This window comes from Oxyura jamaicensis, chromosome 1 (assembly GCF_011077185.1).
Source record: "Oxyura jamaicensis isolate SHBP4307 breed ruddy duck chromosome 1, BPBGC_Ojam_1.0, whole genome shotgun sequence".
Taxonomy (NCBI): Eukaryota; Metazoa; Chordata; class Aves; order Anseriformes; family Anatidae; genus Oxyura; species Oxyura jamaicensis.
This window is the reverse complement of record NC_048893.1, coordinates 159,661,007-159,686,002: the sequence shown is the minus strand read 5'-3', so window position 1 is coordinate 159,686,002 and position 24,996 is coordinate 159,661,007. Positions and strand designations below refer to the sequence as shown.

The 24,996-nt window shown below is 41.3% G+C and overlaps 1 protein-coding gene across 1 annotated transcript; it reads right to left on the bottom strand.

Annotated features, from left to right (window-relative positions):
• Positions 1–565: 565 nt before the first annotated feature.
• Positions 566–23,246, bottom strand: OBI1 (ORC ubiquitin ligase 1). Its single transcript, XM_035319908.1, has 6 exons — positions 23,033–23,246; positions 18,387–18,522; positions 17,325–17,416; positions 15,430–15,678; positions 12,079–12,167; positions 566–2,921 (listed from the first exon to the last, which is right to left on the bottom strand). Exons 1-6 carry the CDS (start codon positions 23,102–23,104, stop codon positions 1,427–1,429), a joined length of 2,133 nt encoding a protein of 710 aa, XP_035175799.1. The 5' UTR covers positions 23,105–23,246; the 3' UTR covers positions 566–1,426.
• Between the last annotated feature and the right edge of the window lie 1,750 nt (positions 23,247–24,996).

The window sequence follows — 24,996 nt, the reverse complement described above, 5'->3', positions numbered from 1 at the left end:
AAGAGCCAGTCTATTGAAATTTTCCCAGTGCCTATCACTCTGCAAGGGGACTAAAGGCAGTATATGGATTTTTCGTATCATACGTATTGATGAATTGATGATGTCTGCTTGTAAAATACGCCAGCAAAGGCCTATACATATAGAAAAAAAAAAGGTATCTTACAATTAAACATGCCCTTAAAAAAGACACCCACCCTGAAAAACAAACAAACAAAAACCTTGAAACACAATAATGCACAGAAACCAATTTTGCTCTGCTGCTTAATTAGGTCTCTTGCCTGTAGTACGCCCTCACATTATGTCGACCTATGCAATACTTCATGGAAGAGTCACCTCCAGAGAGGACAAAAGCCATTTCCATCAACTGTATCGATGCTGACACTAGAATTGTTAATACATCTAATAAGGAGGAAAAAGGGAGATTTTATTTTTCATGAATAATCTCATATTTGTGTTTGATAAAAAACTTAGATATTTTCCAAATTTTGCAAAAAGAAGTTTCACAATTCCTTTTCTTTTTTTTTTTTTTTTTGCTAATTCAATATTTGAGAGACAACATCAAGGATTACAGTGCTTATAACATGTTTTATTCAATTCACATAGAAAAGCATGCAGTATTAATGTAAAATGGTACAGTATTAATGTAAAATGTTCAGTGCACATTAGGTAAACAAGTCATTAGCATACAAACCCATTTTCATGGTCTACATAGGCATACTGAACACATTCAGAATAACAACGCTTTTTGGGAACTAAATTAAAAATTGTGCTTAACTTCAAAAAATACAAGCCACGTTTGCAGTGTTAAAGAAGCGACGTTTTCTAACTGAAGTAGTGTAACCCTGAAAAGAAAGAGGCTGCTACCTTATACCCACTTAAAACAATAGTTTCAGTACAGTACAGTGCTATGAAACAGTCAAAGCAGCAACATTTCCTCTTGGAGGCAAGTTTTATGGCAAAACTGACATTGTTTTATAGCAATTTCATGAATCCATAGGATATATAGCCAGTAGCTGCCTTGCACACACAAAATGTAATCTTTAGGAATGGAAAATGTAACCTTTAAAACAAGTTCTTACATAAGTGATGGATTTGACAAGACCACTTAAAACTGTCCTGTTCATCGGAGCCATTCACTGTGCTCACAACTGGAAGATCATGATACCTGAAAACCTAAAAGGTTAAAAAAAAAAAAAAAAAGCCCACAAAAATTCCAAGTAAACATGATTTCCAGCCAAAGAAGCAGATCTGGAATGGTTCTTCCCTAGGGAAGACCTTGCAATTGGCAAGGGAATGTTCAGTTTACACTTAGCCAGAAAAAGGCAGGATCAGACTGCATGGAAGTCATTAAAAATGAAGTTCACTTGGTAAATATTAAACGTTTGCAGGTTGACAACTTTGAGTCGCATTTGATTTCCATACAGAGTCAGTTCTTGGTAGTTTTTGATGGACTAGCGCTGGAAAGGCTGCTCTGAATTTTCCTCTTGGTTGACTGACTGATATTTTTGTTTTTCCTTTCAGCAATAAAGGAAGGCACCCAAGGAGGATTAAGCTGGGTGTGCAGGTCAGATGACATCTTTAAAAAGCACGAACCAAACTTTTGTTCCTCAAATAGCCTCTGAGAGTTACTGAATAGCAAACTCTGGGAAAACTCTCTTTGAAATAAACAGTTCGGAGGCTTAATTTCACTAGCTGCTACATTTTGGCCCGTAAAAAGTGGGAAGTGGTCATTCATATCTAGTCCAGATGGGGAGAGGATGGAAAACATAGCAGGTTTCCATCCAGCTCTGTCAACTTGCAGATCGCTCGTCTCTGGACTCTTCATGCTCTGTTCCTCATTCATCCCTTCCAATTTCTTCTCAGTTTCATTCAGAAGCTTTGAGCACTCTGTTGACTTTGAAGAATTATCAAGATCAGAGGACTTAAAATTATAGCAAGGACTCTTGCTATTGTCTGATTCAGACATCATTGAGTCCAACTCAGAAATTTTATCAAGGTAGGCAGCATCCATAGATGTCTCGCTGGAGGTTCTTGTGCGATTCATTTCAGAAGAGCAGAGAGTATGCAACCTTTTAGGTAAGCATGAACTTGCTTTATCGCTGGACTTCGCTGATGTTTCAGCTGACTGACCAGCTACTGAATTTTGCGCTGATTCATCAAAATCTAAGTTCTCGGCAAAGTTTGTTGGGCAAGTCCCCCAAAAACCTGATTTTCCCATAGTAAAACAGTTTAGCTTCTTTTCACTGCTTGTGCTGTGCTCTGGAGAATCTTTGCTGCAGTCATCTGAAGTGTCACAAAATTCTTCAAATTTTAGCTTTCTCAGGAACGTTGACGGTTTCCCTGAGTTTTCTTTTCCATCAGGAGTGTTCAGCTGAAGACGACTGAGAGACAGAAACGGAGTGCATGGCGCTGGAAGATCATAAAGTTCTTCATCCTTATATGGGGTACACTCCTCAATTTTATTCCACTGCTGTTCTAAGGAGGTATCCATATTTGTAGTGTTCTCATCCAGGAGAGCTCCCTGACATCCTGGAAATAGTTCCTTCTTTGGGACGCACTGGCTGTTTGAACCAGCTGAACCATCTTGACTAGAAGAGCTTGAACATGTTCCGTCACCTGACAGCTGTTCGAGGCTGTCAGAACTTTGACCGGTAGTCACAGCTTTCTTCTCCTCAACCTGCGTTTTCAAACACGTCACGTCTTCGCTGCTCTCAGTTCCTTTAGCATCTGCAGAAAGAGCTCTCTCACTAACAGCACTCATGGTCTGGGTTCCTTCACCTGCATTTTTCAGCTGTAAAAGCTGACACTCCATTTCCTCTATGTATTTATCACTTCTTTCCAGTGCCTTTTTAAGACGGTTCATTTCACGTTCGCTTTGTTCTACTTTGGACTGAAGTGCAGCTACTGTAAACCTACCAAACCTGCAAGTAGTGAAAAAACAAAAAACAAAACAACAAACAAACAAAAAACATTAAGCTGGAAAAAGACATTATCCTCATGCTTTTCAAGTTAATTTAAAGAAAGAACAAAGCTATTAAACTGGTTAACTCTGAAAACAAAAGCGAGAACTGTATTTCTTTGCTAATTAGGAAAATAAATAAATAAATCATCATATATAATGTATAGGTTGCAGTGAATACCTGAAAAGCCAAAATTAAACTATTAGTGGTAGTAAGGCAATAACAAGCAGATTACCCTTCCAGGGGCTGGTTCCATCAATTCAACTCAAATATGCATGAAGAATTATCCCCTAAAACAATGGCAAAGATTTATGATAACATTTGAACAGTGGTCCACATCTTGAAATATTTACATTCAATCATTTTCCTACAGTACAGCAGTGTTTTACAATACATTTCCTACACAATGTCACCTTGTCAAATACAAAATGCCAATACGAAATTCAGAAATTGCAACAGTCCTTTGAGGTGGTTTAAATACTTATGCAGACCATTTCAATTGTGTTCCCATTAGATATACAGCTTTTCCTTGGCCATCGCAAGTGGGTACTCCCACTTACTTCAGAGCTTTTTTTTTTTTTTTTTTGAGCTTTACAACTGGAACAATGTAATTTCTTCCTCCACTCCACTAAACCTGCCAGTTGTGGTTTGTGAAAGTTGTGTGTTTGTGGGGCTTCCAGCCTGAGCACATTTTCAGCTGCAAAGATATAGACTTATCTTTCCCCCCATCCTCCACCAGTCTCTTTCAAGACTGACCTTCCCCAGAGGGCAGGTGAAGGTTTCAGCTATATGCCCTGACTAATTCTAACCTGTCACTGACAGGTGGGCACCAGGGAATTTCCTGCTCCATCCCAGACTTTCAATTTGCAGAAAGGTAAAACAATTAAAGTTCTGGTATTATTAGGAAGGAGGGAAAGACCCGCAGCCACCCTGTTACTCTGACATGCATGGTTTTACATCGCAAAGAAATGACAATTCCATATTTGGGCTTAAACTAACATTCACTTTCCACTTTGCAGCCCCGTGTTACAGCACAGCTTTATATTCAGTCTTCCAACACAAAGACAGTCTGGTTATTTCCACCCTTTTTCTCTCTGTCTACTCCTCCTTCAGCATCCCTCAGATTCACAGGGAATTTCTGCTCCATTTCGCCCAAAAACTTCCTCATTTTATCCCCTTCACGAGATGCCCACTGCAACCTTTGGACCAATGAGGTCTGAAGGAGGTTTATTGGTGGCCCATGACTACGCTGGTGAAATATCCATAAGTCTGTGTAAGCATTTCCAGCAAGGAACTAAATTAAGCCCCAAGTAGCAGGAGACTGCTCAATGCTGACAACTGCAATGTGGTCAGCAGTGAGGGGAAGAAATAAGGAGTATCACAAGCCCTGAACAAGTCGGGCATGAGTGACCACACCTACCAATGTATGTCACTGTTCAGCTGCTTCTGCATATTTAAAGGACTCCAAAGATTTTGGTGTGGCCAGCTTAGTGGTGGGAAAGATTCACATCACAGTCCAAGCGAGCTCTTTCACAGAATTGCTACCAGACCACTTTTAAAATCAGATCAGCCTAAGTTCCACTCAGTTTTGAATATCTGCTACTCACGGCTGTGCAGGTGTGAAAATGAAAGGGAGTACTTTTATATTTATGAGTGTTGATGTTCTAAGATTTTTTCCCCCAAAAGAAGCTGGCTTGAGTGGAACTCTCAAGGCAAGGAATCACAAATTAGCTCTACCCAATTACTTTTGTCTTGGCAAAAATGAAAGTAGGCCTTCTCTCATTTGCTCACTCTATGTGTAACAAGCTTTCTCCTCTAATTGTAGAGGTTTCTCCATTTCTGTTTGCTTGTAAGAGGGGAAGTGGAAGAAAAGTTGTACAAGCCTTCCACCTTTCTCTGTGTGAAACCAGATAAAAGCAGAATCATAGGGAGTTCAGGAATGCTGCACTTATATTTTCAGTTGAAGAGAGGGTTTACAAAGAAATAAGCATTATCACATGCAGCACATTTTGGCTTATTCCCCCTTTAATTAACTCAGATTTTGGTTTAAAACATTGAGATAACCACTACAGCATGGCAGGGCCTAAGCAAGGTTATTTATTCTTGCTTCCTAGAGATCCAGAAGTATTTATTTTGCCTTTCTCTAACAGGCCTGTTCACACAGCCTTACAGAAATAAAACCTGTACCGCTCAATAAAGGATATAAAAATGATGCAAAAATACAGCTGGCTTAAGAGGCAAGTGGGAGACAGGGAAACATGCTTATGTCGAATAAGCAAGACTTTATCGGGTCTGCTGTAACACACATTTTGACATACAAATTAAACATGTTTACATTTATATGCATACCTGGCAACTCCTATTTAATGGAAGAATGGTGTAATATGTTTATTTAATGCAAATAGCATTAGTGACAGCCTGAGATTTGCTTATGAGGAGGAAGCACTGTATTCTCAAGTGCAACTTTTATAACAAGTGTCCTCAGGTTAAAAAAAAAATGCAGCATGTTGTTCAAAGCCAAACAGCATCACTAATATGTTAATTGTTGTAGAGGGATGTGCTTGGCAATTTTGGTTTTCAGAAATGGAGCAGCTGACATACCGAATATAAACAGTTACCTCTGCAGTTAAACACCAGAGCAGTTCTTTTCTGTTCCTACTTTGAGACTTACATGCATTTATCTCCCAAATTTTCAAGGATGTTGATTTTTAAGACAGGTGTATTACAGTGCACATATTTAAACCAACTACTCTAGACCAGAGGATGACGTAGGTGTTTTAGTGACTGATCTGGCAGGTCAGCTGACAGTTTAGAAGACATGCACATTTTGGTTAAAGAAGCCAGAATCCTCCCCACCCTCTTAACAAAATCACTTTGAGTGATTTCCACTTCTTTTCCTTTGGATGTATATTGAGCTGTGCCACAGTCAAAGAGTTATAGCCTGATGGTAAAAATAAATAATAAATAAATAAAAAACAAACAAAACAGTTACATGGAAGTGAATGAAAATTTGGCCTGGCACTCCAGATAAATTGTTTTCCTTGAAAGTATTTGAACCATTTCACACCTGGGAACAAGAACAGACATCCATCAGTAGGAGTTCAGCTATTCAGCACATGTGGTAAAGAGCATGTTTCATACTCTCACACACAGACTACGTATTTTCAGTGTTGGGGACTTGTTCTTCAGTCATATCCATTAAACAGTGAGTTTGTATCTCACTACATCTGTTTCAAGTACCTTGTTCCTAGAAAAAAATGAAAGTCCAGAGAAACTAGTGGTCACTCAAAGTAAATGAAGACATTTTAGCTGGGATTTGGATCCTCCAGCACTGGCAGTCCATGACATAAGGTCCTTTACATGACTGCTGGCCTTCAGCTATCACTCTGGGAGGATACAATCTGCTGTAGGTCCTGTATCACACCTGCCAGCCCTGGATGAATGTACTGGATGTGTTATAGCACCTGAGGTAATGCTGGATGTCTAGACGATAACCTAAATCCAGTATTTCAGGGCCTTTCCTCAGCCAGTCCTTCATCTTGCTCCAACAGTATTTTAACTTGATATCATCAATCAGAAAATTAGCAGTCAGACCAGTGCACAAGAACTAACATTACCGTTACAATGCTCGAGCAACCTTCTTTTATTATCCCACAACTGCTCCCTCGGTTATGTTTGAATACTTCTGAAGATGTCCACTTAGAAACAGTTTGGAAAGTTTAGTAGTCTCTCACTTACAAGAGACCAAGTTTCTTCAGTTGTTTCTTCTCTCCTTATCTATCAGTTTCACAAATGCACCTTTAGAGTTTTGTATTCACACAGTGACCACTGACTATGACTCTGTCTAGTTTAGACCTCAACTCCGCATGAACCCCCTTTAAAACCACACAGACTGAGATAAACATTTCTCTTTTTGTACAGCAAGCACCTGCAGCCAGTTTTCCTATATAACCATCTATGAAAGACTGAGACCTCGAGGATACCACAGCAGATGATTCTCCAGTTCTAATCACCTGATGGTCCAGACTGTGCAATGCTCTGAGGCTCAGAAACATGAGCATGATCCCCCCTCCAAAAGAAACAAGGCTGGGAAGTGACAGTGTACAGTCAATGCTTGTCACAGACTGAAATTAGGGCAATGCCAGAGTGTGCATCCAAACCCAGTCCCATCATTTTGATACACATTTCATTTGAATTTTGCTGTTAAGAAGGGAAGAAAGCTAGGAAATCCAGCAAAACATCTAAAAGCAATACTGTGTTCTACAGCCATTCTGTGAAGAGCATCATGTACCAGATGGAGCTGGATGAGAATGAGTTTTGCAATCTCTACAGCAGCCACGAAAATTGATCTGCAGCAACATCTTGACAACATGCCAGGCTATAGGCAATCTCCTTAAAGCAGCATGTAATATCAATACAGGAATGTTTAACAAACAGCTTTTTTTGGGCAGCTTTATCCTAACAAGAAAATAAATGGAAAAGAGATAGACCTCAAGCATCTTGCTCTATTTCAGATCTGAATCTAGAAAAATGGATCAGCAAAGGAATTTGGTTCTACGTAATACAAAGCGCTGGGTATAGCCTACTACTGCTTTCCGTTCTGCAGAAAAGGTGACAAAGAATGTAGGCAATAGCTCCTTCTTGAAGGATGCAAGGGAAACTCTTGCCAGAGCTCATTTCCTAAGCTTATCGGAAAGCAAGTTCTTTTCAATATAGGCAGATACTAGCCAGTAAATATTCTTCATAGCACAGTTCAAAGTATAAACTGATCCAGAGACATCTTACAAAATTCTCTCCTGGATGCCAGGAAAGTCCATTTCCTTCATATCACGAGTCAGACTAAGCTTCGCTGTTTGTTGGATAACTGTATAGCAGCAGGGTGGTGAATGCTATAAGCCAGAAGAGGTTACTTCAGAATTACTATAAAACAACCAAACAAAAATCTCTACAAACACACCAGAAAACCCACAGAACCAAGTAACATCTAAACATCCTTACCGACACATTTACTCCAGGTTTAAATCTACTAGAGTAAGTGCTTCCTAATGTTTTAGTGCTATGCTAGTGCTAATTTAGTGCTAATTAGTGCTAATTTCTCCTATTTACTTTTAAGGAAATACTGCAGCTGGTCTTTGAAAACAGCCACTCCTCTGGGACAGCCAGCTTGCTGGGAGATTGAGAAAGTAGCCCAGTTTTCTACCTAGGAAGACAGAAACCTGCATGCAACACACAGGTTACTAGAAGCTTATTGGTAGGCTCAATGAAATACAGACTGAATTGAGTAGCCTGGCATGAGTGGAAGTATTTGAATTGAATCAAAACTGGATGTTGCACAGGAAACCTACAGAGTCAACAGCCTAAGATTTTGGTGTGCATGTACCCAAAGTCACAAATTTAGACAAGATAAATAATAAAACTGGAGAAGGGGGAAACAAAAATATTTTTTTTTTTTAAAAAAAAGACATAATGCAACAATTTTCAGCATGTTACAGACTGTTTTTCATACTGGGATTTTAACTGGCAGAAGAAATTAAATATTTAGGGGAAAGGCTCCTAGGAAGCCTAGGAGTCTGATTCAAGCTAATTTGAATCTAACCATTCATAAAATACACTATACCCTGGAGTAGATGGACTTGCTAGTTATTTTCCTTCAGGTAAAAAGCAAACGCTCCTTTGCCAAAAATGCTTTTAGATCCATTGTGCTTTGCCAATGGACCTAACAGTTTTCTATTTTAAGTAGAGCTGGAAGTCAAAAGGGCTTAATCATCCAGCAAAACTTAAGTTTTAGAAGTTTTCCTGTTCTGTACCAGAAAAACAGAAGACACAGAGAATTCCTTAGGAGAAAGAACAAGTAAAGAGCAAGCAAACAATCACCAAACAGTCTGATTTTCCTCAGAAATGGGAGACTAACACAGGTTTCTGGTAAGAATCAGAACATGAAATTTACCACTACTTGCTTTTCAGGCCTATGTCCCAACTTCATGATGGTTTGGTCAATGTCTTTTCCTTTCTATCTGTTTTGCTCAAAAATTAAACTCTGGGTCTGAGGAATTATTCTCAAAAATGATTCAGGAAGTAAAAAGAAAAAAAAGAAAGAATAAAACCCTAATCAATGACCATTATCTACTAAAAAAAAAAATGTGTAAAACCTCCCGTCAATAAAAGTGACACTGCAGCAACGACATATGATATTTTTCAGTAGATTTCAGTGGATGATCAAAGGAAAAACAACTCCAGATTATGATAAAAGGAAAGTTTTTCTTCAGTTAGCCACAGAAGAAGGCTAACTATACTTTACCTGTTATGTCAGATGTAGAGTCCATGTTACAAAAGGATCTTTTACTTGCTATCAGAGTTTCCTTTGCTATAAAGCAAAGCCTACAGACATTATTTAAGTTGTGATAATTAGCTCCAGTGTTATTATGCACAAGATGTGTTACATCTGGGATAAGGGAACTGCACACTGACAAATCCTTTCCCGAATCATTTGATTCAAGTATTAGTCAGTTACCTAGCTAGTTGTTTAAGCACGAATCCATACCTGGCAATTCAAAGTTAAGAAATAGGACAAACAAAGGAATGTTCATGACATTAAATTACAAAGATCTAATTCAGTAGCTATTTTAAATTGTACTGGAGACCCATTTAGAATCTCTTCCCCAAACTTACCATCTGTACAATGATGGAAGTGCACCAAAACCAACTGCATTTGCAGATCAGCACACCAGCACAGAAGAGTTTAACTACCTTGACATTGTTGGGTTCTGATGTTAATGCCTTGAATTCTGATTTCTTAGGCACGGCTAAGTTATTGCAACCAATATTCAGGATGTAAAGCTTAGTTTAAAAGTCTTATAAATATTAGTTATCGAAGTTTGACATTAGAACTGGAAGAACATTTCAAAAGTGTCTCAATGTTAGGTCTGGTCTAGATATTGGCTAGACTAATGACCACAAGGATCAAAGAATGAATTCATAAAATCTGGTAAGGAAACTAACATGGTAGAGACTCCCTACTATGGGACTAGAATTCAAAACAACTGTTTAAAATCTGACGTGAGCATCAGACGATCAACCTGAAGAAAGCCAGTAAACAGGTCAATCCCCACACTTGAAAGCAGACGTTAGCAGCAGAAGTGCAAAATGGGGTACTGGTTTAACTCTTAAAGTAGCTATTTAGCAGAACTGGTACTGGCCATTTGTGCTAGAAATGTCAAATAAAAGGAAACCACAAAAACGGTACTGCAAGATATAAAGATGAGACAGTTTTTCTGCTCTAAGTCAGTGCTACCGAAGCTTCACTTGGAATACTGTACCCAGCTCTAAGCACCACAGCTTCAGAAATCTGTAGGCAATGAAGAGACCTTAGAGTATACAGCAACACCAAATAATTCAGAAGCTTACTTTTCATCCTAAGTCACGCACCTAGAAGAGTTGGATGAATTCAGTCTAGAACACAAGACTAGGACTGAATGGGCATAGACAGGGAACATCAAAATTACTAACTTTAACGTGCTGTAGGATTTCTTCCAAGATATTTTTTTCCTTGCACATACTTAAATTCCTGTGGTACACCGAAGTTGAAGATAACAGAAGCCGGGTACAGGCATGCAACTGTCTAAATTTCTTAAGTGTAGAAACCATTCCTGAGCCAGTTTAAGCCTGATCCAACTCACATCCTCCCAATCTCCATGCATAGCTCTAGAGTTAGCTTGGGCAAAATCATTCCCAACATGCAGGAAGGATGCAACCAGGCATCTGGGTTGCAAAACCAGGTCTTAGTTATGGCCAGTTTCTAATAACATTTGATTCTATCCGTTCTTCTAAAGAGGAAAGGCATTAGCTATTCTTTTATGCGATATGGGCAAAAGATGGTAAAATAACCAGACTGCCACAAAGGCTGGTTCCCCCGCCCTTCACATCTAATCTTTTTGATCAACAGGATGGGACGTGTAGAAAAAAATTGAAATTCCTTCCACTGGGGAATTTACCTGACCTTACTGAAACAGAATCAAGGTAGATGATTTGGTCTATTCTGGCTCTTCTTTTCTAGCATTTATTTGGTCGCATCTAGTTATAAGTTTCCCTTCCTTGCCATCTTGCTCTCTAGTCTTATGGGAGAAAGATATTTGTTACCATTAAATCCCTTTCCACTGCCAAGACCTTTAGCAGTACTTTATCACCCTTACTAGGGGACACCAGGACAAAATGTACTTTTATACATTTAACATCATAGCACAAGGATCATACATTTGCTTTCCTGGGGTCTTAAACAGTCTGACAAGGAAGCTCTCTATAAGGATGAATTTCATCTTTCAGCAAGTTAGTTGTGAAGTAGATCAAAACCCAGAGAGCTCTCCTCTCACATTATGAAGGATGTCCCCCCACCCCCGTTCCCCAAAAGCACTGTATAAAACTTTGGCCAATGTCGCTCTTATCTTTTTAAGACAGAACTTTAAAAATGTGATCACTTTGCTTCACAAAGTACTTCCAAGGAGAGGTACCTTAGTACACAGCTGTAATAAGTATGAAAACGTTTCTGCTTTTTGAGGTAATTCTTGTTGATGTTTTCACTACTTAGAAAACATCAAACACAGATGTCACTTCTGGGAATGATGTCCTCATGCTGCATAAGCCTGATTTTGCATGCCTTGACCAGACACAAGACTGTCAGGGACACTCCTTGAATGAGAAGTCTAAGTTCACAGAACAAACCCTGAAGGCAGCGAAAGGAAGAAAACCAAACTACCAAACAAAACCAAATGCAAACAATGAGAACCTCTACAGAGTAACAAACCTGTATTGACAAAAGGATGTCAGATTTAAGTGAAATTTATCAGTAACTAAAAATAAGTTAGCTGTAGAATTCAATAAATCCAGTTCTCCAGTATTGGCCAGATAACACAATGGAATTTGTAGCCAGTGCATATTCATTCACTGCAGACTTGCCGCTATTCTCTAAGTTGCATTTGTCACCCAAATCTGTGAGGATAAAAACTCCAAAGTCTACCTCGAGACACATATGCAATGCCATGTACACCACCATAGTTTTAGGTTAAAGTCTTACAGTTAAATAGTCTATAAATAAAATATAGAAGCTTTTAAAATATTCACATACTTTTGGGGTGATCTACTATCAACTTCAGCTTTTAGTCGCAAATTCTCTCTTAAAAGGCTATTGTTTTCCATGCTCAGTTTCTTATTTGCCTAAGGAAAAGGAAAGGAAAAAAGTCAGTATACAGTAAAATAGAAATGACTTCCAATATTTATAGGACAAGCTGTTTCTGATTTTTTTAAAGAGACAGAACTAGAAATGTGAAGGCAGGAAACAGCCTTCAGACAGGGACACCACTTAAAAATCACCATGGGAAATGGCTTGCAAAACTGAATAGCGAACAGACACTTTTAATTTATATTCCCAAAATACATTGCAAGTGTCCTATCTAGGGAAATAAACACAGCTATGTTAGTTAGTACAGAAAGTCATTAAGGAGATGTACTAATGGCAATTCCATGTTTTTTTTTTTTTCCACATGACTAAATACGTTAAGTGCATTAACATTACAACATGCAGGTATCAGCAAAACTAATGTAGAACAGCTTCCACCATCCCAAATTAGATTAAGATTACTTTGTTTGTTTTTTCCTTTTTTTTTTTTGGCTTGTTGTTTTCAAGCAGTTATCCTATGGATGTAAATCCATTATGACAAGCTATTTGCAGTCTTTCTTCACTTTCTTGCAGGACATTCTGATTAAGACTCTTGATTCACAACCCTTCTTGTTCCTTGAATTGAGGTCAATTCCTTCTTCTCAGTTCAGCAGACGCTCTTGTTAACAAGGTACTTCATATAAAGAGAAGCTTTCCTGCTGCCGTGTTTCAGAACAACGAACACCACCATCCTAACAAGTAGGATGAACTCTGCATTTCATAGTCTCCGTATGTTGAAAACTGTACCACAAATCCAGGTCTTGTAAGTCACAGTCTCAGTTCTAGTATGCAGCGGAAACATCATATAAGTATGATCCAGAGCTATCTGGCCTCGTGAGTGCAATGTGCTTTGTTATAAGCACCAAACAGTGCAAGAGAGGCAGAAAACTCTAAATACTTATCAAAATATTCCCAGCAACCTTCCCAGGTGAGGCTGAGACAGTAGAGGTGGGGGGAGAAATGGAGGGGAAATAAATGAACAAAACAAAACCCCTACAATATTCCTAGAGACAAAAGTAGAGATTTCTGGTATAGAAGGAATAGGAAGGGTGAGCTCAGGGCTTAGGTGTTTGAGTGTCAACTCCTCTACTGAGTATTTAAAAAATAAGAATATGAAAAGCTATTCTGAAGGTAATAAGAATACAGGAGCATCAAACCATTTGCCATCACAGCCAAGACCTTTCTCTCTTTCCAGAGACATAGTTCCTCCAGCCACAGAATCAAACTGAAAACTGCACAACTTGTATAGAGCTGGTATACAGGTTACCTAGCTGGCACATGGAAAGGTAGACCCCAGCTCCTCTGGTCTCCTTCCATAGAGTGCTCTAACCTCCAAGCCAGTGATCTGCAAGGGATTCCCGTCATGCAGCAGTGTGTAGATTAATGACTTCATGTCAAGCCACACTATCAATGAGAGTACTTATCTAATTTTCCTAACCACTGAGTTTGTATCAGCACTTTCAGATTTGCTTTGACTCCACTCAAAGTCAGAATGTCTACTTTGGAAGTCTCTGCCTTAGGACACTAAAGGATAAAGGTGACTCCTTTCCTCACATAGTCTGGTTTAGAAAGTGACAGGAACCACATTTTCTGAGGGACCCCATTTCACTGAGAAGTGCTGAGTGTTTGAAGCTCCCATGTCAGTTATTTTAGGGTATAATTAGGTTTGTGGTTCAAGATTGAGTCTAGGTGAAAAGAGGGCTCCTGCTGTTCAGACTGAGCTTTGTTAGTGCACACTTGTTTCACAAGTGAAGTAAGTGCAGAAGAAGGGTCAAGTGACTTCAGGTACTTCCAGAATTGAGCAGCTGTTGAACAGGAAAGAGATTGGAAGAAAGTATCTGAAGACTGGAAGAAAGCATCACAGTTTCTGACTTAGTCCCTAAAACTCATCTAAACCTTATACTTGTATCTAAACCTCAACCAAAATCAGAGACTCCATAAACATAAAACCTTTTTATTGCTGAAGAGGAAAAACAAACAAACAAAAAAAAACCACACTGCACACACATTACCCCTGCCCCAATTTTCACTATATTCTTATTTTTACCTATCTTGGAAAAAGCGTTATAAACCTCAGTCACCACATAAAAGAGATAGCACAGTTTAATGCAATGGAAAAAAGAAAAAAAAAAAAAAAAAGACTAACTCCTTGCTGTGAATCCCCTTTAGCCAACTAGACTGATGCTCCTGGGATCCCCTGAGGAGGCCAGCTGTGTCCCTGCCTGTAAAGCTGAAGTCCACATCTAGCTGTGCTATTGAAAAAGCTCATTTTGGAAACTTGGTTTACTTCTTTGTCTCATTTTTAGTGTTTACCATGCACAGATTAGTCTAATCAGGACCAGAATTTCCTTTAGGCTGCACAGACACAAATCTAGAAGTGTCCTATTAAGAACAACAAAATGGCAGAATGTTATGATGTGCACCTTTGAGTCTAGCAGAGGGAACAACTAGTACTAATTCTTAGGAAAGAACACTAACCCTAAGGCTTCAGTTTTGCAGGAGGTGACAAAGGATTGTTAATGTAAGAAACAGAGGGTGCATTTTGAGTAAATGCAAGTCCAGTCCTTTCCACTCTGCCCTTCAATTTCATCTTGAAATTTCACTCTAAGTCAATGTTTAACGTGATTTTTCCTGTGCCCATAGGTACATTATGCAAAGTATTTTTTGTTTATTTTATAGCTTTCACACAACTATCTCCCGCACCCCTCCTTCTGCAACATCAGTTTTCTATTACATTCAAGATGTATAAAAAGCTGCAGGTTTTCAGTAAAGGATCTTTGGGTTATAAAATGCTGAAGCTTGTCTATTTTCGGTCAAAGGGTCAAGTTACTCTGTCTCAGCAAATAGCACCAAAAATATTGGTTAGCAAGGAGGGCAATAGTGCAAAATCTGCCTCAGACAACTTTACTGGGTTTGGCCATTGAATGTTGTAAAATAGATATATTATATAGATTATTGCAAGCCTGAAAAATCTGGTCATCAATACTGGTGACAAGCACTACTATAATCCAATTACCCAGTCATAGAGTGACACAGGAGTTGAGGAAGAGCCATCTACAAGGCTCACTAGAACAAGCAATAACATCTGACGTGTGCAAAAGCTGCATGGAAATACTATGATACACCAGCAATCACTGAAATTCATTTTTTCCCCCTTTTCTTCTAGATCTATGAAGTACCCAGAGGTCATGCCAGCTCTCACCCCTGTTTAACTAACACGAAAATTATACGGCCAGATAGCTCAAAAAACGTATTTATTACCTCCTTTAACTTTTCCACATTATCTATCACTTTTTCACATATATCATTGGCAGCTTTCAGCTTTTTGCTCCATTCCTCTGGGGTTTCTGGGCCACTGGTACTTGCTTCATCTGCTGACTGGCTAGTTTCCTCATTTTGGCAAGAGGAAGCCGTTGCTGCAGGATCCAGAAGAGATTTCAGCTGTGTCTGTAAATTGAGATTTCTGCCTCTCAGTTCTTCCACTTCTTTTTGCAGGGATTCTATTTCATCCTAAAGATGTCAGAAATTCACAGGAATTAAAATAATGTGTGAGATTAATTAAATAATACTGGCAAGTTCCCACAGCACTTTAGAAACATGGGTTCTCTGGCAAGCCCAGATGCATGCCTTCACTTACGCATCTATCTAAATATGCTTATGTTTTGTGCTCCAGGCAGGATTTTAATCAACCTGCACACTCAAGCATAGCGAAGGTTTTAGTGAAGGGAATCCCCTGACTACATAAAGGACCCTGAACAAACTGGCGGGCAGACCAAAAGCTTCAAAGCATCAGCAACATGAATCTATTATTAGGGCACTCTGTGGGAAGGTTTCCTGTATAGTGTATTCTTAAGGTTGTCCTCTGCTGACTCATTTGCTGTTATTTGAGAACAATATGAGAGGTCCATTCTGAAACATCACATGGTCTGATGCTGAAAGTCTCAACATTCAGAATGGACAGAGGACTGCCTGGAAGAGGCTGCTCCAGCTGCATAAAAGTAGAAACATTTAAGGAAAGACTTTTTTTTTTTTTAAAAAAAAAAAGCAACTAGCTCTGTCAGTCTGGAGCCACAGTCAAGTGAAAATCTTCAAAAGCCTGTTGCTAAAGAGATAAAAAGTAATTTATCCTGAAAATGTCTTCTTCACTGTTCTCCAGCTTAAGACTTACACCACTCAGGGTAAGACTATTCAAGATCATATGATGTCATTTAGATCAATTCAAGGCATATTTACACACAAAAAATTAAACTCTCCCCACCCCCCTCAAAAAATTAATGACCATTTTTAAATAGATTTATTTTTAAAGACATTTATGTTATCCTATGCTCATCTGTGTCATTTTGGAGTTGATTCAATAGAAACATGGGAAACCTCCCTCTGACTCCTCTAATGAAATTACTCCTCTATGAAAGAAACTGAGCTCTAGGCAAACTTGTTGTAAGGCAGCCCTCACCTCCCTTGCATTAAGGATATTTATACAGCGTCTGTTTCTTTTCTCTCATTCTCTTTGCTGTGAGACAGGTTTCCTTGAAAAATGTGCGGTGTCCTCACACTCTTGCTACTATGGAAACAATAACTGAGAAGACAAACTAAGCATATTCCTTATTAATACCTTTTTTTACCTTGTTCTTAAGAGAATATTTTTCCAGCAGAACAGAGAAGTTTCCAAGCGTTCATTTACCCATTCATTCATTCAACAAAGCAACAATTAATAGAAGTTAACCTACACCAGAGGATTCCAGTGGGCATTATTCTTTAAAAAGATGTTTAGTCTCCCCAAGTAACAGGGAAATACTTCAGAAAGCGTTTGTACCAAATACAGAACAAATACCCCAACACCCAATACGCATAAAGAAAACCCTCCCATAGTACCTTAGGGTCAAATTTCCAGTCTCTGGTACTGGCTGCATTTGGCTACCTGTAGCTTAGACAGAGCATCACCATGGCTTCTGCAGGACCTCTTCAGCCACCAGCAAATGCTTTCCCCAACCTCAGCCAGAAGGTGGGATATTAATGCAGTTCAGCTCCACGTGGATTCAGCTTAAAGCTTTGCTCAAATTAAAGACACCAGGACTCGAAGCAGGAAGAGCAAGTCGCATACAGTAATTTCACAGCTGCAGTTCATCTGGGAAGTCACAATGTTCCCATGTGCTTACCTCATACTCTTTGTGCAGCAATTCAAGCCTTGTTTTACGTAGGTGTTTTCTGACTGTTGGACTAAATATAGGATCACTTTCACTTGTTCCACCTAAAGCAGCACAGAAGGAAAGAAAACACTAACATTTTTTCTTTTTCAGTCAATTCAATTCTAGCAATCCAGCTTGCGGTGCTTTTCATAATATCAGCTAAAAATACAGCTAATATTGGACCAATCTACTACCATGGGAGACTACAACCTTTCATTTTCAGAACAGGTTAGACAGGAGTATCTATTAGTGATGTTTAGAAGTCAAAATCCTGTCTCACAGCAGGAACACAAAATTTGAATTTTTTCAACTTTGTATTATCCTTGACAGAATCATGCCTTATTTAAGACCACACTATTAAAACAGATCTAAGGGAGGGGGAAAAATACAACACAAAACATTTAACACATGACAGCATATGTTTCTAAAGTAAGACTATTCAGATATATTTTTCCTATTAGAACCAAATAGCAATGCTGACATTTTATGTCGTATCAAGATCCCAGCATCTTCCAGCCCTGGGGAAGTTCATATCCTCATTCAAATTCTGTAGCTTTGACTTTCTTAAGCAGCTTTAACATTTTCTTAAAAAAATAAAGCAAAAGGGGCATGGTGAACAATCTCACAAAAACAACCAACAGTCAAGAAGAACACACGCTCATTCAAGATTCTGGATTTAAGTACACTATTTCTCAGCTAAATGCTGTCCTCTTAGGTCAACAGACTGCAACATATAGGTAGAGTATTTGACGAGAGATGCCTTTTTTCAGCAAAAGGCACTGTCCAACTAAAATTGAAAATAATAATAATTATTAGAGTGGTGGGGTGCTTGCTACGTTTGAATAATCAAGCCATTATTATATACTTCTTTGGAATTTCTACCTTATTGTTATTATGTATAATTCCATAAAGATTTAAAGTCAGAGGCTGGATAAAAAAAAATAAATAAATCCAGTCATCTTAGGACCCAAAAGAACTTCCACCTTCAGTAAATAACAGAAGGTTATTTCAAAGCCTAAAGTTGTTCCTTACCTATGATTTCCTTGCAAGGATTTTCAGGCGTGATGGGAATCCTGCAAGCTGGACACTGATTATTGTTCTTCAACCAGACTTCAATACAAATGGAACAGAAGACGTGGTTGTTCACACAGATTACTGGGTGACGAACCTTTCAGCATCAAGGAGGAGAGGAAAGAAGGAAAACAAACAAACAGAAAGACTCTATGAATACTTAAAAACCCTTTCAGGTAATAAGAGTATGAAAACATACTGCCTCAATCTCTCTGAGCAAGTCTGGTCTCCAGCAGGAAAAAGCCTGCTGTTTCTATGGGCTGGAATTGGTTTCCTGACTTACAGCACCAAGTTTCCCTATTATTAGTGACACCACAGCTATAACTTTCTTTGCAAAACTAAGATCCTTGATCCCAAGAGCTCATCAACACACAGTGTGGCAGAAGCCCTTCCCTCATGCCACGATCTCCATGAACTGCAGCCAACCACTGAAATGAGTTCACGTTCCTCCACAGAGGAACCAAAACATGCACATTCACTCATTCCCAACAGTGAGTGATTGAGAGATTGCTCCAAGCAACAACCAACACTTTGTCTTGAAAAAGCTGCCACTGCAGTGGCATTGCCGATTAACCCTAGCTTGCACATAACCAGCTTCATGGAAATAAACTAATGAGGATATGGGCCCAAACCACAGAGCAGAAATATGAACCAACAATCACTAATTCAAGCCTCCTGCTACATATGCGTTGCTACTGATAAGTCATTACCCAAGAACGGTGCAGCTTAAATATTTCAATCAGACAGTTCCTCTCAAGAAGCTTCCCGCCCCCTCCAAAACAGCAGGGTAATCAAACTTTGCATTATTCTTTCATGTTATTTAACAATAAATCCTGTTTGAAAGTAAGTACACATAGAGGGACCAAATCTGATAATAGAGAAGACTGTTCCCTATACCTTCACTTTACTGATGTGCTCTGGTACAATTTATGGTAACACATTCTCAAATCTCACAAGACTTAACGTTAGTACTTCTGTTAAGGTTCTTAGAAGTAATTATGTCTTTATTCCACCACAATCTCTGCCCAAGAAACACATTTTGACTCATGGGGGTAGAGGCATCTACTACTTCAGAGTCTACTTCATGGTCTCTGTGAAGCTGTTAAAGCCCACGTTCATGCGAATTCTTTCAGCTTAAAAAGAAGCCCTCACCAGCCTTGAGATTTCCCTTGTTCATTTTATCAGCAAAGCAGACAAATTAAAAAGGAAAAATGAAGCGTTGGCAGGGAGAATCAAGGAACTGGAAAAGACAGCTAAAAACCACCTTGGAAAACAGATTAGATGTACCCTGTAGTAATCATGCCTACACAGTTGGTGCTGTACAACCTAGAAACCGAGTATTTTACCACTGAGATACACACACATCTGTATAACGGCCCAGGTCTATCAGTTCCTTCTTCATTTTGCTGTGTGTGTGGGATTAGCAGTATTTTAAAAACTTCCAGTATGACAGCACAGGAGCCTCAGGTCTGTCTATATCAGGTCTGTCTATACACAAACAGAAACTCAAGTTACTGAAGGTGTGCATAGAGGGACTAAGGGATTTCTCCAGGTACCTGCATATTTTCACTTCTAATTAAGGTGACTTTTTGGGGGTTTAATGTATTAGCACACCAAGGCTTTGTAAACATTTAAATATTACAATTTTATTAAAAACACATTCTCATTACTGACTGTTTTTCTTTACCAGAAAAAGATAGCTTTTTCCAGCTTTCCCATCAGCAGCTAGAAGAAGAAAACTTTTTTTCTCTAGTTGGTCTTTTTTTTTTTTTTTTTCTAACCCAGGAGCAGCCATTATATGAGAAAAGTTATATGGATGGCTATTATAGGGTACAGAGCAGAATAACATAAAATAGTCCAAACAGGGAAAGACATTTCAAGAGTGCAGGTCTCCTCCCAGGGGAGCAAGAGACCCTCAGTTACCCCAGCCCTGACATGGATATACACTTCTTGCAAGTGAATGATTACTCCATATCTCTAGCAAAATAGTAAGTCACGTTTATTACTCTCTAGGGGACAGTGCTCCTGATTTACACCCATTTACACGTTTCACTTCAGGGCTGAGGTTTACACGTGCATTAGCTCAGAATCCACACAAAGCAATCCATGCCCCAGCAGCAGGAGCTGCTACCGAGATGTCATCAGGAAATACAGAGGGGGGGGGCTTCCCCTCACCCTGAGCCACTGCCTGTGACAAGCCTGGGGGCCGGGGATCATGACACACTCATTACTAAAGAGTATTTTACTTGAATTACAGCACCCTTTCAGTTCCTCAATTGACCATAATAACTGAAAAGGCTACAGCTTATTTAGGAAGGCTTGATTAGCTAGGTGAATTTGAGTAATTTCCTAACACCCAACCCCCCCCAGCATGGTTCCTCCATGGATTAAAATCAGATCCTGCAGACATCTATGACTCTTCTGGGCCTTTAAGCAGCATTAAGTGAGGCGCAGGCAGTGGAAAAAGCAGGCACACTGATACCAGTGAACAAATCCCTGGACATATCCACGGGCTTTCACCACACACCGAACTGCAAGCCCAAGCCGAAGCAAACCATCACCACTGAAATCAACAGGAGACCTTCAGTCACTGTGCAGCAAACAACCTGGAGGCCTGATGCAGCCAGCTTCTGACCTACTCACTAATTACAAACACAACTATGTTAGACATTAGCCCAGACTATGATAATTGAACATTCAGGTTACAAAGATGAAATCCACCCAAGCAATTAACACTTGTGATAAATGGTTATTTGCCCATCTTGCAAACATAGCTTATAAAACTGTTCACACTAACAAAATGGACTAACATCTTCTATCCCCTCCCCCTCACCCCCCAGAGATCTCTGCTTCATTAAACACAAGCAGATAGCATTACTGAATGAGTTTCTATTCACTACCTCTTTTTATTCCCTTACCACTAAGCATAGCGAATAGTTTCTGGTTTGCAACCAATCCTCTGCAAGTTTTGCAGATAGCAAGAGTGCGGCCTTTATATTCAATTTGAAGCCTATGCTACAAAACACTGAAGTACTAAAATATGTCATCCCTCTGTTCTTCTTTCTGCCCAACCCAGCAAGTTGGTAAAAACTGCAATATTTTTTTCCTTATTTTTGCCCCCTCCCCCCCCCCCCCCCCCCAAGAAGAGAAGGGCTTTTTCTGATGCTTTTCAATGATGCGCAAAGATGTGTGTTAAAAGGACAGTCAGAGCAGCCAACTTCGGCAAAATGGAAACAATGTAACTGAAAAAGGAAGCATTCAAAAGACCTTCATTACAGATGTCACCACTAGATTCACTTACATAACGTTAATAAATTACCTCAGTGCAAGATACCATGAAAGAAGAGTGTGGAAATCTCTTCCAGTACAAACTCAGTTACATCAGTCCCTGGTCAATTCCAGAAGAGAAGTGGAAGAAGGAGGCAGTGGCTTGAAAAGAGCCAGTGGCTTTATAGCAAAACACGAACGACTACACAGCAAAGCTATGAAGCGCTGACATTATTTTGAAAACCACCAAGGTAATATTTAACACTGAATATCATATCAACTTGATTTGGCTCTCCTCCTTGTTGAGGAGTATCCACTCTGCATTAGACACGCTAAACTTATGCTCTCCTCTATTTGTATTATGTAAATTGAAAACAAGGAGTAACAGCACTGCATGCTTGTGTCCCATTGGAAAGCCAAGAAATGAGTACATGTGGCTGCTAAAAGCATTGCTCTCTGCCACAGGTAAGACGCTGGCGAAATGGAGGTGTGCAACCACTTGCACTGCGGGTGCTACGCCTACTTGACACATCAGTCGCTCCTCTTCCTTTGTGACCATGCAAGCAGAAAAGGCCTCGGAGTCAAGCCCACGTGGGGCAGAAAGAGAACGGATGGTAAATAACACACAAACACAAAGGTTGTTTTCGCCCTTGTAGTTGATGATTTGTTTTATGAGGTGTGCTTTGGAAAGGAAGGAAGCACGAAGGAAGAGCCATGAGGGGAGGATTTGAGAAGCAACCGGTGACAGCCCCACAGGCGGCTCGGGGGCTTCCAGCGCCCAGCGGATGCCGGCAGCGGATACCAGAGATGAGAAATGCGCCTGTGACCCTCTCGGGTCAGAGAAAGGAAATAAAAACTTCTCATTTTTCTCCAACCAGCTCAAATTTTGCTCATCACTTTCAAAACCCACTCGGTCCTACACCTCTTCTTTGTTTCGCTTGGCCTTCACGACACAGCACCGGGCTCAGACACAAACCTCGAGGCACCCCAGCTCCCAACGGGATGAATACCCCCCGCGCCCCAAAAACCGAAAAGCTTCACCCCAAAAGCACGACGTCCGATTTTCGGTTTTTTTTTTTTTTTTTTTTTTGGGTGGTGGGGGGTGGTGCAACCCCACCGATGCCTGCACCCAGCAGGCTCCCGCCGGGGTCTCTCCCGGTTCCCCCCCAAGCGGCGCCGTCGCCTCCCGCAGCGGGGCTCAGCCCTGCCTCCCCCCCGTTCCCCCCGGTCGGTGTCACCGAGCCCCTCCCGCCCCGCACCCACCACCGGGCCCCTCGCAGGGTGGGAGCTAAGGAGGGAGGGCGGCGAGGGAGGGCAGCGGCCGCCCCCGGGGCCGTTACCTTCCCCAGGCAGATGTGGCAGGTGATGGGCAACGTGAGGGACAGCGTGACGCTCGGGCCGTGCTGCGACATGGCGGCGCCGCCCGCACGGAAGTCACCGCGGGCAGGCAGGCAGGCGGGCGGGCAGGCTGCGCTAAGGCGGCCCCGCTACGGCAAGCCGGCGAGGCCAAGCCGCCGCCGCCGCCGCCGCCCGGCGCTGGGGAGGGGAATGGGGGGGAAATGGAGGGGGAGCGGAGCGCAGCGCGCAGGCTTTTGAAGCGCCCCCCCCCCGGGAAAGGAGAGCGGGGCAGCGCCTTCATGGCGGCACCCCCCCCGCCCCCACACCCACACTCCGCCGCCGTGCCCCGCGGCTTGGCCCCGTGAGGGGAGAGCGGGGATGGTGGGGAGAGTTTGGTAAAAGTGCCTCGTGGGAGTGGGGCTACAGCAGTGTTTGTTTGCCTCAGTAAAACGCTCCTGCCTCAGTAACCCTTCTTTCCTCAGTAAACCCTTCTTGCCTCAGTAAACCATTCCCTCCATGGTCTTCATTGTGCCACTTAAACGCCAGCCTTTTAAATCCCATTAATTCCCCCAAGCCTTCCACATTTTTCTTCCAACATCCCTCTTGCCCTGAAAGAGCACAAATGGGGCTGGGTTGTGGATCACACTGGGCGTGCTGGTCGACAGCTGGCTGAACCTGGGCCCGCAGTGTGCCCAGGTGGCCAAGGAGGCCAACGACATCCTGGACTCCATCAGGAATAGTGTGGCCAGCATAACCAGGGAGGTGATCGTCCCCCTGTACTCTGCTCTGGTGAGGCTGTACATCAAATACCCTGCTCAGTTTGAGGCCCTCACTACAAGGACATTGAAGTGCTGGAGCGTGTCCAGAGAAGAGCAGCAAAGCTGGTGAAGGAACCAGAAAACAAGACTTATGAGCAGCAAATGAGGGAATGGGAGTTGTTTAGTATGGAGAAAAAGAGGCTGAGGGGTGACCTCATCACTATCTACAGCTACCTGAAAGAAGGTTGCAGTGAGGTGGGTATCAGTACCTTTTCTGAGGTGACAAGTGATAGGATGCAAGGACATGGCTTCAAGTTGCACCTTGGGAGAGATTCAGAATCACAGAATCATCTAGGTTGGAAAAGACCTTTCAGATCACCAACAACCTGACCTATCAAGTCCCATCACTAAACCATGTCCCTTAGTGCCATGTCCATGCATCTCTTATGTTTCATACCTCTAGGCATGGGATTTCCACTCCAATTTAAATCTCTGATGCAGGCCGGGATGCCATTGGCCTTCTTGGCCACCTGCTGGCTTACATTCAGCCGGCTGTCGACCAACATGGAAAACACCGTAATGGTCTGCTCTGGAAAGTGGTGGAAGTCCCATCCCTGGAGGTATTTGAGAGAATGGACGTGGCACTAAGGGACATGGTTTGGTGATGGGACTCAGTAGCTCAGGTTGATGGTTGTACTTGGTGATCTGGAAGATCTTTTCCAACCGAGATGGTTCTATGATTTAAATTACCCAGGGCACAACCCCCCTTTCCCCACTACTCAGAGCACTGGCTGGCGCTGGCCATTTTCCCCAGTGCTACAGGATCAGCCCTGTGCCTCTACAGCTTCATGCCCAGTGTCAGCCACCAGCTCCCACACAGCCCAGTCAGCCAAAACCTTTCACCCCTTGCTCAAGGGGTTGCTAGTTGGTGGGATTTTCATGGCCCATGCAGCAGTGGCTGTGAGGGCAAAGAGGAAACTGTGACTCTGAAAGCCCTGCAAGAGCAGCAATGCTTGACTAACGATGACCAGTGGAGAATTCATAGAAGTAAACCCATGAATGAAAACTTGTGTGCTGCCCTGCTTCCACCGATGCCCCTCCAAATCCAGGATTTGTGCTTTCCAGGCTGCTTGACAGCAGCTGGGAAGCAGTGCTTGTGGGACAGGACTTATAGGAGTCTGTCAGCTTGACCTCAGTCCCGGGATCCC

Coding starts and splice junctions, on each gene's coding strand:
- OBI1 (XM_035319908.1), bottom strand. CDS start 23,104: ATGTCGCAGCACGGCCCGAGCGTCACGCTGTCCCTCACGTTGCCCATC. Junction 18,523..23,032: donor GCCACATCTGCCTGGGGAAG/GTAACGGCCCCG, acceptor TGATGCTGAAAG/GTTCGTCACCCAGTAATCTG. Junction 2,922..12,078: donor GATAGTAGATCACCCCAAAA/GTATGTGAATAT, acceptor CACTACTTGCAG/GTTTGGTAGGTTTACAGTAG.